The sequence below is a fragment of the Saccopteryx bilineata genome, chromosome 12, assembly GCF_036850765.1.
Source record: "Saccopteryx bilineata isolate mSacBil1 chromosome 12, mSacBil1_pri_phased_curated, whole genome shotgun sequence".
Classification (NCBI taxonomy): domain Eukaryota; kingdom Metazoa; phylum Chordata; class Mammalia; order Chiroptera; family Emballonuridae; genus Saccopteryx; species Saccopteryx bilineata.
The window spans coordinates 1085144-1098145 of record NC_089501.1 but is presented as its reverse complement, the minus strand read 5'-3'; the positions used below and the strand labels follow the sequence as shown (position 1 = coordinate 1098145).

At 43.4% G+C, this 13002-nt stretch overlaps 1 protein-coding gene across 1 annotated transcript in view; it reads left to right on the top strand.

Moving 5' to 3' along the window:
* Positions 1–10799: 10799 nt before the first annotated feature.
* Positions 10800–13002, top strand: part of PREP (prolyl endopeptidase) — a 158382-nt gene continuing 156179 nt past the window's right edge. Inside the window, exon 1 of the mRNA XM_066248268.1 lies at positions 10800–11066. Within this exon, the coding sequence (XP_066104365.1) occupies positions 11022–11066 (45 nt within the window). The 5' untranslated portion in view covers positions 10800–11021. The remainder of the gene's footprint in view (positions 11067–13002) is intronic.

Below are 13002 nucleotides of genomic sequence, written 5' to 3'. Positions count from 1 at the left end.
GATGATCTCATTCCATAATAAGCTGTACAAGGGTCACACTAGCTGAGCTAAATGGGGAATAAAAACTATTTAGTAACCCCAAAACCCAAGAAATTCTTGCTACTGCATTGACCACTGCAGCTTGGCATATATCTGGATCTTTTCAATAACCATGATTGGCATCACCTTTGTTTCATCCAACCAAACAACCCCCAAGAATCTGACAGATAAGCCAGAACCTTGCATTTTGCATTTGTTGACTTTCTATCCTCATAGTCTGAAGTGGGCCAATAAAGAGGAAGCAGCTTTCTCTAGGGCAGGAAAAGAACCAGAGGTAACATGACACCATCAATGTGATGATACAATAGCATTTCTGCTGGCCTGGACCAAGCTGATGAATCAGTTACAACTAGCCCCTGGCAGATAGCTATGCAAGTTTACCATGGTTAAGATAGTGAATGCCCATTGCTGGCCTTCCCATGTAGGCAAACTGCTCTTGGCTATCTCTAAAATGCAGAAAGAAAACTTAAAATGACATGACTATAGACCTGATTATAACACAATTGGCAAAGGAGTATGTTTCTTTTAACAACATTTTGTAGGAATATGCTGTGAAGACTTGCAGAGTTAGGGTAAACAATTAGAGGCAGAGAAGCTCCTTAGGTTAAAAGCCCTGAGGAAATGAGAGTCCAGGACCTCTCTGACTCCATGCTGGAAACAGCAAAACAGTAGGATAAGATTCAGCAACAAGAAAATTGTTAGGCTCTCAGAACAGAGATTAGAAGTCAGCATGTTCCTTGTCCTTCACTTCACCCCTGAAAACTTCTTCTGTTTATTTACCTGAGTTATTTGCATAGGCTAATAAATATCTGAGTCAGGCTAGGGGTGGGGCTTCAGTCCTTCAGTCTGCAAACTGGGGCTGTTGCCTCCCCTCAGCCCTTCGAAGCATCTGGACTTTGTGCAGTTCACTGTCGCCACAATAAGTGGTACCCATGTGAGCATTGGGAACCAAACTTTGCTTACTTTGGGTAGTTCATTGTCGCCATGACAACATTTAAGATAACAATCAGAATTACAAATGAAAGTATTTCAGAATCTTGTAGACTCTTGAAGATTTTCATAGAATTTCCAAACATACACTTTAATAAAAATATAAGTATACAAATAGTATATAATTACTTATTACTATTAACTTTTGCCTGAAAAGCTCAAATAAACAACATAACCCTGCATCTAAAAGAATTAGAAAAAGAAAAACAAATAAAGCCCAGAGGAAATAGAAGGAAGGAAATAAAAAAGATAGGAGTGGAAATAAATGACACAGAGGCTAAAAAAAAATACTTAAGATCAATGAAACCAACAGCTGGTTCTTTGAAAAGGTAAACAAGATTGACAAACTTGTAACCAGACTCATCAAGAAAAAGAGAGAGGCCGGTTGGCTCAGTGGTAGAGCGTCGGCCTGGCGTGCAGGTGTCCCGGGTTCGATTCCCGGCCGGGGAACACAGGAGAGGCACCCATCTGCTTCTCTACCCCTCCTCCTCTCCTTCCTCTCTGTCTCTCTCTTCCCCTCTCACAGCCAAGGCTCCACTGGAGCAAAGTTTGCCCAGGCGCTGAGGATGGCTCTGTGGCCTCTGCCTCAGGTGCTAGAATGGCTCTGATTGCGGTAGAGCATCGCCCCTTGGTGGGCATGCCAGGTGGATCCCGGTTGGGCGCATGCAGGAGTCTGTCTGACTGCCTCCTCGTTTCCAGCTTTGGAAAAATACAAAAAGAAAAAGAAAAAGAGAGAGAGAGAGAGAGGACTCAAATAAATAAAATTGGAAATGAAAAAGGAGAAAAACTGACACCACAGAAATACAAAGAATTGTAAGAAAATACTATAAAGATCTATATGCCAAAAAATAGGACAACCTAGGTGAAATGGATAAATTCATAGAAACATACAGTCTTCCAAGATTCAATCTGGAAGAATCAGAAAACCTAAAAAGACCAATTTCAACAAATGAAATTGAAACAGTTAACAAAATACTGCCAACAAACAAAAGTCCTGGACCGGATGGCTTCACAGGGAATTTTACCAAATATTCAAAGAAGAACTAACAAGCTATTTCAAAAAATTCAAGAGGAGAGAAGACTTCCAAGCTCCTTTTATGAGGCAAGCATAACATTGATTCCAAAACTAGGTAAAGACACTAGAAAGAATGAAAACTATAGACCAATATCCCTGATAAACATAGGTGCTAAAATTTTCAACAAAATATTAGCAAACCAGATCTATTTTATTTTATTTTATTTTATCTGTATTTTTCTGAAGTTGGAAATGGGGAGGCAGTCAGACAGACTCCCGCATGCACCCGACTGGGATCCACCCAGCATGCCCACCAGGGGACAATGCTCTGCCCATCTGGGGTGTTGCTCTGTTGCAACCAGAGCCATTCTAGCACCTGAGGCAAGGCCATGGAGCCATCCTCAAGTGCCCGGGCCAACTTTGCTCCAATGGAGCCTCGGCTGTGGGAGGGGAAGAGAGAGACAGAGAGGAAGGAGAGGGGGAGGGGTGGAGAAGCAGATGGGTGCTTCTCCTATGTGCCCTGCTGGGAATCGAACCCAGGACTCCTGCACGCCAGGCTGATGCTCTACCACCGAGCCAATCGGCCAGGGCCTGCATTTTAAATACTATACATTATGATCAAGTGGAATTTATTCTGGGGAGGCAAGGCTGATACAATATTTACAAATCAATTGATGTGATTCACCACATAAACAAAAGGAAGGATAAAAATCACATGATTATATCAATAGATGCAGAAAAATGATTTGATAAAATCTAATATCCATTTATGATCAAAACTCTCAGCAAAATGGGAATATAGAGAACATACCTCAACATAATAAAGGCCATCTATAACAAACCGACAGCCAACATCATACTCAATGAGCAAAAATTAAAAACAATCCGCTTGAGATCAGGAACAAGAAAAGGGTGCCCCCTTTCACCACTCTTATTCAACATTGTTCTGGAAGTCCCAGACACAGCAAAGAGACAAGAAGAAGAAATAAAAGGCATCCAAATTGGAAAAGAAGAAGTAAAACTATCATTATTTGCTGATGATATGATACTGTACATAGAAAACCCAAAAGTCTCAGTAAAAACACTACTAAGTCTGAAAAATAAATTCAGCAAGGTGGCAGGATATAAAATTAATACTCAGAAATCAGAGGCATTTTTATACACCAACAATGATCTGTCTGAAAGAGAAATTAAGAACACAATCCCCTTCACTATTGCAACAACAAAAAAAAAATAAAGTACCTAGGAGTAAATTTAACCAAGGAGGTTAAAGACTTGTAATTGGAAAATTATAAAACATTGATAAAAGAAATCAAGGAAGATACAAACAAGTAGAAGCATATATTGTGTTTATAGTTAGGAAGAATAAACATTATTAAAATGTCTCTTTTATCCAAAGCAATTTATAAATTCAATGCAATTCCTATTAAAATAACAATGACATATCTCAAAAATATAGAATATTCCAAAAATTCATATGAGACCCCCCCCCCAAAAAAAAACACACAAATAGCCTCAGAAATCTTGAAAAAGAAGAATAAAGTGGGTGGTATCACACTTCCTGATATCAAGTTATACTACAAGGCCATTGTACTCAAAACAGCTTGGTACTGGCATAAGAATGGGCATATAGATCAATGGAACAGAACAGAGAACCCAGAAATAAACCCACACCTTTATGGACAATTGATATTTGACAAAGGAAGTAAGAGCATATAATGGAGTAAAGACAGTCTCTTTAACAAATGGTGTTGGGAAAATTAAACAGCTACCTGCAAAAAAATGAAACTAGATCACGAACTTACAACCATTCACAAAAATAAACTCAAAATGGATAAAAGACTTAAATGTAAGTCATGAAACCATAAGCATCCTAGAAGAAAACATAGGCAATAAGCTCTCCGACATCACTCACAGCAATATATTTGCTGATTTATTTCCACGGTCAAAGGAAATAAAGGACAGGATAAACACATGGGTCTATATCAAACTAAAAAGATTTTGCACAGCAAAAGACACCATGAACAAAATAAAAAGACAAACCACACAATTTGAGAACATATTCGACAATACGTCTGATAAGGGGTTAATAACCAAAATTTATAAAGAATTTGTAAAACTGAACACCAGGAAGATAAACAATCCAATCAAAAAATGGGCAAAAGAAATGAATAGACAGTTCTCCAAAGAAGACATACAGATGGCCAATAGGCAAATGAAAAAATGCTCAACATGACTAATCATTAGAGAAATGCAAATTAAAACCACAATGAGATATCACCTCACACCAGTCAGAATGGAGCTCATGAACAAAACAACACAGAATAAGTGCTGGCCAGGATGTGGAGAAAAGGGAACCCTCCTGCATTGCTGGTGGGAATGCAGACTGGTGCAGCCACTGTGGAAAACAGTATGGAGACTTCTCAAAAAATTAAAAATGGAACTGCCTTTTGTCCCAGCCATCCCACTTTTAGGAATAAATCCTAAGAACATCACATCAATGATTCAAAAGAAGAAATGTGGCCCTGGCCGGTTGGCTCAGTGGTGGAGCGTCGGCCTGGCATGCAGGAGTCCCGGGTTTGATTCCCAGCCAGGGCACACAGGAGAAGTGCCCATCTGCTTCTCCACCCCTCCCCCTCTCCTTCCTCTCTGTCTCTCTCTCCCCCTCCCGTAACCAGGGCTTCATTGGAGCAAAGTTGGCCCGGGCGTTGAGGATGGCTCTGTGGCCTTTGCCTCAGGCGCTGGAATGGCTCTGGTTGCAGCAGAGCAACGCCCCAGATGGGCAGAGCATCGCCCCCTGGTGGGCATGCCAGGTGGATCCCAGTCGGGCACATGTGGGAGTCTGTCTGACTGCCTCCCCGTTTCCAACTTCAGAAAAAAAAAGAAAAAAAAGAAATGCACCCTCATGTTTATGGCGGCATTGTTTACAATAGCTATGATATGGAAACAGCCCAAGTGCCTGTCAGTGGATGAGTGGGTTAAAAAGCAGTATACACAATGGAATACTATGCAGCCATGAGAAAAGGAAATCTTACCTTTTGCGACAACATGAATGGACCTGAAAACTATTATGTTAAGTGAAATAAGCCAGGCAGAGAAAGAAAAATATCATATGACCTCACTCGTTTGAGGAATCCAATGAACAATATGAACTGAGGAACAGAACAGAGACAGAGGCGGGATTAATGGGTCCAGTGGGAAAGCGGACAGAGGGAACGGGGATGATAGGAAGGGATCAGAAAAGGGAAAGAGATTGGTGAGATTATACACACATAACACAATGTTATAGAGAGCAGAAAAGCTAATTCTGGAGGGAAGTGGGGAGGGCATTGCAGGGAGGGGAGAAAGGGGATGTTGTGGGGAACATGGGGGTGAGAGTGATGCATTCGGTGGACACTAGAATCTATGTAAACACAATAAATTAAAATTTTAAAAATATTGAAAAAAATAAATTGTGTGGTGAATTGGACAGGTACATGCAAAAACTGAAACTAGATCAGCAACTTACACCATTCACAAAAATAAACTCAAAATAGATAAAAGATTTAAATGTAAGTCATGAAACCATAAACATCCTGGAGGAAAAAACAGGCAGTAAAGTCTCTGATATCTCTCGTAGCAATGTTTTTGCCAATTTATCCCCATGGGCAGGTGTAATAAAGAACAAAATAAATAAATGGGACTATATCAAACTGAAAAGCTTTTGCACAGCAAAAGACACCATGAACAAAATAAAAGACAACCCACACAATGGGAGAATATATTTGCCAATACATCTGATAAGTGGTTAATAACCAAGATTTATAAAGAACTTCTAAAATTTAATACCAGGAAGGTAAAAAGTCCAATTAAAAAATGGGCAAAAGAACTGAATAGACACTTCTCAAAAGAGGACATACAGACAGCCAATTGGCAGATGAAAAAAATGTTCATCGCCACAGTTCATCAGAGAAATGGAAATTAAAACCACAATGAGATACCACCTCACACCAGTCAGAATGGTGCTCATGAACAAATCAACACACAATAAGTGCTGGCAAGGGTGTGGAGAAAAGGGAACCTTCTTGCACTTCCAGTGGGAATGCAGACTGGTACAGCCACTGTGGAAAACAGTATAGAGTTTCCTCAAAAAATTAGAAAGGGAACTGCCATTTGACCCAGTTCTCCCACTTTTAGGAATATATCCTAAGAACATCAAATCACTGATTCAAAAGAAGATATGCACCCCCATATTTATTGCAGCATTGTTTACAATAGCCAAGATCTAGAAACAGCCCAAGTGTCCGTCAGTGAACGAGTGGATTAAAAAGCAGTGGTACATATACACAATGGAATACTATGCGGCCGTGAAAAATAAGGTATTCTTACCTTTTGTGATGGCATGGATGGACTTAAAGTTTATTATGCTAAGTGAAATAAGCCCGTCAGAGAAAGACAAACATCACATGGTCTCACTTATATGTGGAATCTAATGAACAAAGTGAACTGAGAAACAGAATAGAGGCAGAGATAGGGTCACAGGGAGCAGAGGGACAGCAGTCAGAGGGAAGGGGGATGAGGGGATGGGATCAGAGAAGGTGAAGTGATTAGTGAATTATATATACATAACACAGAGATACAGATAACAGGACAGCAAATCCCAAAGGGAAGGGGGGAGAGGGGGGGCATAGGGGACAAAGAGGGGTGGAGGTGAGGGAGTTAGTTATATTGAGTGAGACACTTGAATTTATGTTAACCCAGTAAATTGAAATTAATAAAAAAATTTTTTAAATGTACTGTTTCTTTCTGACCTAATTAGAATTGTTTAGATTGATATCTTTATGAACACATTTCATAACTTCTAGAAATAGGTTCTTTCATTGGCAAACACACTGATATTTTTTAAAAGAAATAACAGGAAACTTTTAGAAACCCAGGCAAAGCAAATACGTATTTTCTGTTAATGTCTTTAAAAGATATTCATTAAACTTAAACCAATGGTAATATCATATGCTTTCCCAGACCCCATTATCTAAAAAGACTTTGGAATAATTTTATTTTTTAGTGTATATATATATATAAAGAGTATTGTTAATAGTGAAGAGAAGGCAAGATTTTCATTTGTCCTTGACAAGTTTCCAAGGAGGCTAGAGAGGAGGGAGGGCAGATATCAGGCATGGGTTACTCAGGCTTGAGGTTTTATAATTGCTACTTTTCCCTTCACATTAAGATTGTGTTATTAACCCTTCCTACTCTGACAGCCTGCACAAGGTTTGGGGTGGTATTAAGGCCCCTTTTGTTCCCAGGACCACAGCAACTTTCAGACCTCCAGAAGGAGGCTCCATGATGTTTAAAAAATCCCTGTTCTAGGGCCCTGGCCGGTTGGCTCAGTGGTAGAGCGTCAGCCTGGCATGCAGGAATCCTGGGTTCAATTCCTGGCCAGGGCACACAGGAGAAGCGCCCATCTGCTTCTCCACCCCTCTCCCTCTCCTTCTTCTCTGTCTCTCTCTTCCCTTCCCGCAGCCAGGGCTCCATTGGAGCAAAGTTGGCCCCGGGCGCTGAGGATGGCTCCATGTCCTCTGCCTCAGGCGCTAGAATGGCTCTGGTTGCAACAGAGCAATGCCCCAGATGGGCAGAGCATCGCCCCCTGGTGGGCATGCCAGGTGGATCCCAGTCAGGCGCATGCGGGAGTCTGTCTGTCTCCCCGTTTCCAACTTCAGAAAAATACAAAAAAAAAAAAAAAAATCCCTGTTCTAACTGTCATCCTAAGGCTTCCTTATGGTCTGCCTGCAACCCTCTCATATCTTTTTAGTTTCAATTCTTTCTCTAAATGCTGCACTCTTGTTTCAGCAGCTAATTGCTTCTGTGTTACAGTACGCAAGGTGCCCAGCGCTGGCCAGTTGGCTCAGTGGTAGAACGTTGGCCAGGTAAGTTCTTCTGCAGCTTCTCTTAAAGCCTTTTTATTTCCCAGACTCTAATGGTCCTCCATAACCTTCAAAACAGCTAGGACATTCACAGGACTTTTGGGGGCACCCACCCAGTTGTTTGGTGGACCTTAAGAATCCACCAGTGGGGCAACACCATGCTACACACAGTTGGCTGGGCGCCCTGAGATCTCCCCCAGCACCTTCTCTAGGATTTCCTCCAGCAACGTCTCTGGGATTAGCCCCAGCAACTCCTCAACAGAGATGCTGTTCATGGTTGACTCAACCTAGGGGTTTTCTGGAATATCCTGTCAGCAATGCCAACTGGAATTCAGGAGTTTGAGACCAGGTATGTCCACTTGTCTCTCAGATATTTAATAAAAACACAAGGAGGATCAGATGGAGCAGACATAGCTTTTATCACTTACATATGGGGAAGTACCAGTGGCAGCCAGTCAGCAGAGGGTCTGCACTGGTCACATCGTGGTCTGGCTTATACAGTAAAGCCAACAATAGTGGCCAACCATAGTGGCCCAAAGCCAATATCAGGAATTGTATGTGCTGGGACTCAGGGAGCAGGAAAGCTTCTTCAAGGTCTGTTTGTTCCTTGCAGAACATGATGCACTTTTCAAGAGCCATCTGCTAGAAGTGTGGAAGGGCCATGATCAGTATTAACCCTACAGGCTTTTAGGGCCCAGAGGAGCTGGGCACCAGGATAGCTGCCTAGAGAGAAACAGAGGATGATACCTGAGGTTTGATTTGTCCTTTGCACACCATATTCCCATAATTTCTACTTTAGATACCTCTAAAATGAAGTCCTAGGGAAGTTCCTCCTATTAATGGGTGTCCTTGTAGGTCATAGAGTACTCCTACTTATTTATAAAGAGGGAGATCATCAGAGTGGTTAAGATTGAGTGCTGGGCCTGACCAGGCAGTGGCGCAGTGGATAGAGTGTCGGACTGGAATGCGGAGGACCTTGAGACCCCGAGGTCGCCAGCTTGAGCATGGGCTCATCGGTTTGAGCAAAGCTCACCAGCTTGGACCCAAGGTCGCTGGCTCGAGCAAGGGGTTACTTGGTCTGCTGTAGCCCCCTGGTCAAGGCACATATGAGAAAGCAATCAATGAACTAAGGTGTCGCAATGAAAAACTGATGATCGATGCTTCTCATCTCTCTCCATTCCTGTCTGTCTGTCCTTATCTATCCCTCTCTCTGACTCTGTCTCTGTAAAATAAATAAATAAATAAATTTATTTATTTTTTTTAAAAAAGAATGAGTGCTGGCATCAGAATGACCTGGGTTTGAATTTTAGCTCTGTTTTTTTTCTTTTTTTAATTTGTTAAGTCCTAGGCAAAAGTGATTTCAGTTTTCTCAACTGTAAAAGTGGGATAATATTAGCTTTTATCTCATAAAGTTAAATATGAAAATTCCTGACATATAAGAAGCACTCAATAAGCAGTTGACTATTATTACTGTTGTTGTCATTAGAAGATCTGCTGGGTCATGTGTTCTGGATTGCTCTTAAGAACCCCAAAAGTGGCAGAAGCATAGGGCAATGTGTGGCAGCCCCTGGACAGGCTGACTGGGATCAGGGGTTCTGGGCTGTAGCATGCTATGTCCTTGTATTTGTTTGCACTAAGCTGGCATCAGTAGAGTGAGCTCCCCCCACTACAATCTGAGGATTCTCAGACTGCCCAAAAAGGAAGGGTCTGGGAACATATGCAAAAATTTATTATAAAACATCCCACCATGAAGAGAAACACTGAACTAATGGTGAGGCATGGAACTGAGACAATAATACAGAAACAACAACAACAAAAAACCCAAAATATAAACAAACAGAGTTTACAGTAGTTACTTTGTCCCCTTGGAATTCAGGATGTGAAGGACTTTCTGGTCACACCCATGATTTCCTCCCAGGACTTAAAAGAAATCAGGAGTGCAAAACACATTGGACAAGCACCACATCTCTGATGATTAAGGCTATAAAGCTTCTTCCAGCTAGTCCAGAAAGCAAGACCAGAACACGTATCACTAGCCAAAAGGTAATTATCATCATGAGTTTGAGGTCAAGCATCTCTAACACCCCACCATTACCCCAACCGCAGGGACCATAGTAGGTGCTCACTAAATAAACATGTTGGCAGGAGAGGAATAAAAGAACTCAGGAGAATGAACAAAAGACCCTAAATGTTTTCTTGGTCCCTTCTGAATTGGTAAATCTCAAATAAGGGCACATCCATTGTCCGACCAACATCTCAAAGAATTTCCGTAATCTGGATGTTAAACCACGCTGTGTCCACCAGGGATGATGAAATGAAGGGAGATGTGTTTTTTCTTTCTTGGTCACCACGATCCATTATCCTTTCCCTTCAAAATCCAAAGTCGCAAGCAGTGGAAGTTAGGGTACCTCAAGCCCTCCGCTCGCTCACAAGGCTGGGGAGAGGCAAGGTCCCTACCGCCCCTACACACCCAAAGAACTGGAAAATAGGGAAATCGATCAATAAACAACCCCTGCTGTTCATTCCCTTAGTCCTCGGGAGCGGGGAAATGGCGAAGCTGGCAACTTAGGGACTCCGGAGAGGGCGGGAGGAGGGTTGGTCCCAGCAAGCGTAACCTGACGGGTGCCCCGCGCTGTAGTTCGCGCTGGGGTGTCGGGCGCGTGCCCGGCCGGCGCGTGCCCGGCGCGGCAGCCCGGGTGTCGGGCGTGGGTGCGGCGCGCCCCAGCGCGGCGGTCGTGCGCCCAGGAGGCTCTCGCATGCCGGTGCTCCTGCAGAGGGAGCTGTGCGCCCAGCCCGGCGCACGCACCGCGCCGTCCGCTCCCTCTTGCCGCAGACGCCGCCGCTGGGCCCGCCCGCCGGGGAGGGGCTCCCGGCCTCGCCGACAGCTGCTTCCTGCTTTCTGCACGTCTTCGCCACCGCGCTGCGGGTCGGTAGAGCTTGCCCTGGCCCATAGTTCTCCGCGTGCCACCGCCCGCTCGGCTCCTGCCCGCGCCCCACCTTGGCCCGCAGCCAGGCCAGCTCGCTCGCGTCCTGCCAGAGCCCGCGCCCCGCGCTGCCCCCTGCTCGCCACGGCCATGCTGTCCTTCCAGTACCCCGACGTGTACCGCGACGAGACCGCTGTGAGTACCAGCCCGCGCCCAACCGGCTCCTCACCACCCATGCCGCGCCAGCCACCGCCCGCAGCTGCTCTACCCGCAGTCCCTCTCCCCTCGGCTCCTGTGTCCCTCCCCTCTCCTCCCCCTCGGCCTTTGTTTGCAAGAAACGGGCAGGGGGCGCGGGGCTCTTTCGGAGCTCCGGAGTCTCCGGTGGCCGTCACTATCCGCCTGCTGGTGGCGGAGCCTGCGTTCTGCCGCCGCTGGGTGGCTTCCTAAAATCAATGGGGTCAAGGGCAGACGCCCAGGTAGAAAGTGTCACTGCTTTTTAACGGGAAGAGGCTCTTGCGTAAATAATGGTGGTAGGAGAGTGTATGTGTGTAGATAATGTAGAATTTAAACACAAAGCAAACTTTTTAAACTGCCAAATTTAAAATTCTTAGAGTTTGAAGTTCATTCATTCGATTTTAAAAACGTGTATTGAGCGACTGCCTTTCCCCAGGCCGGGTGTTGTTGAGCGTTGGGGATGTAGAGACTAGGCTAACAGGCAGGAGAATGCTGACCCCGTAGTGTGGCAGTGCTGATCCAAGTTTTCCTAGACAAGAAAAGGAGTTGAGAGGGGGTGAGAGGAGGTTTAGAAGAGGAAGGGAATGGCTTTTTTCAGGATGAGTTTAAGTTTTGCCTTGTAGAGGGGTTAGCCACCATTTACCTAAACTGTAGATGAACTCAGAGTTACTGTTGAGATCCATTCAGTGGTTGGAGTTGGTGGGCAAACACCTTTTTCTGTGTAAGTTAATTTGGCATCATAAGATGCCAGGTTAATTAGTGCATTCAAATATAGGCATGATTCTCTTAGAAATAGCCAAATTTCTCAGATTACTTAAAATAGAATCACAATAAAAATAATTTTGTAATACAGTTCTAATTTTTTTTCTTTTTGCTGGACCCGATTTATGCCAGATTGTAGTGTAACGCATATCTTACTTCAGGTTAAAGGGTACTAAGCCTTTAGAGTAAAGGACATATTGTTTTAAATTAAAACTTCCAAGTGGCACTGATGTAGTCACGGTTTCTTTGACCAGTGGCCATCTGCTAACCATATTTCTCAGTCTGTTTAGCTGCTTGCTTATTAAATTTACTCTAACAGCTCAAGAAGCCCTAATCCTGTGGTTCAAAAGGTTGTTTCCTTTGTGTTTGGTTGTAAAGTGATTCTTCCGAACAGGATAGGGACAGAACAAGTAAGAAGACCCAAGTGCTAGTTCTAGTTTTGTTGCTCACTAGTAGGATGGCCTCTGGCAGATCATTTCATTTACCTGTTTAGGTCTTCTTTCTCATATATGAAATATTAGGGCTGGCTTGGCAAACCAACCAGAGGGCTTACTTGCTTTTACAGTAAGGGCTTACTTGCTTCTACATCTTTCATTCATTCACATCAGTCTAGCACTGCAGTATGCCAGACTTTGGTAATGGAAAGACATGTGAATATCTCAGTTCAGGTCTTGAGGATCTTTGAGTTTTCAGGATTGATAAAAATAGAAACAGTAACCCATTATGTGGTTTGATAAGTTTTATTTTTTGGAATAGGGGTTGCTTCTCACTTTGTTTTTCTCTATTCGTGTTACCAGAATCCTACAGTTCATTTATTTGTTTAGTAGTTCTTGGAGGGGCTAAGTGAGAATTTCATGAAGACATCAGATTATGAATAACTTGAAAGGTTATATATACAGTACCATGGATTTTAATACTCTCAGTTCCTTCTCACCAAAGAACTCATGATAGCACAAAGCCTCATGGCCAAGGGAAAGTAGCCATGGTCCAGCTTGAACCCTGCTCTGTGGATTCCACAGTGTACTAATCCCACATAGCTACATGGGGTATCTTTTTCCTGTGACAAGAGTCCTGATTACTAAGCCCTAGACTGGACTTACAGCTTTGCTCAAATTACAGCCTTGAGTACTAGGAT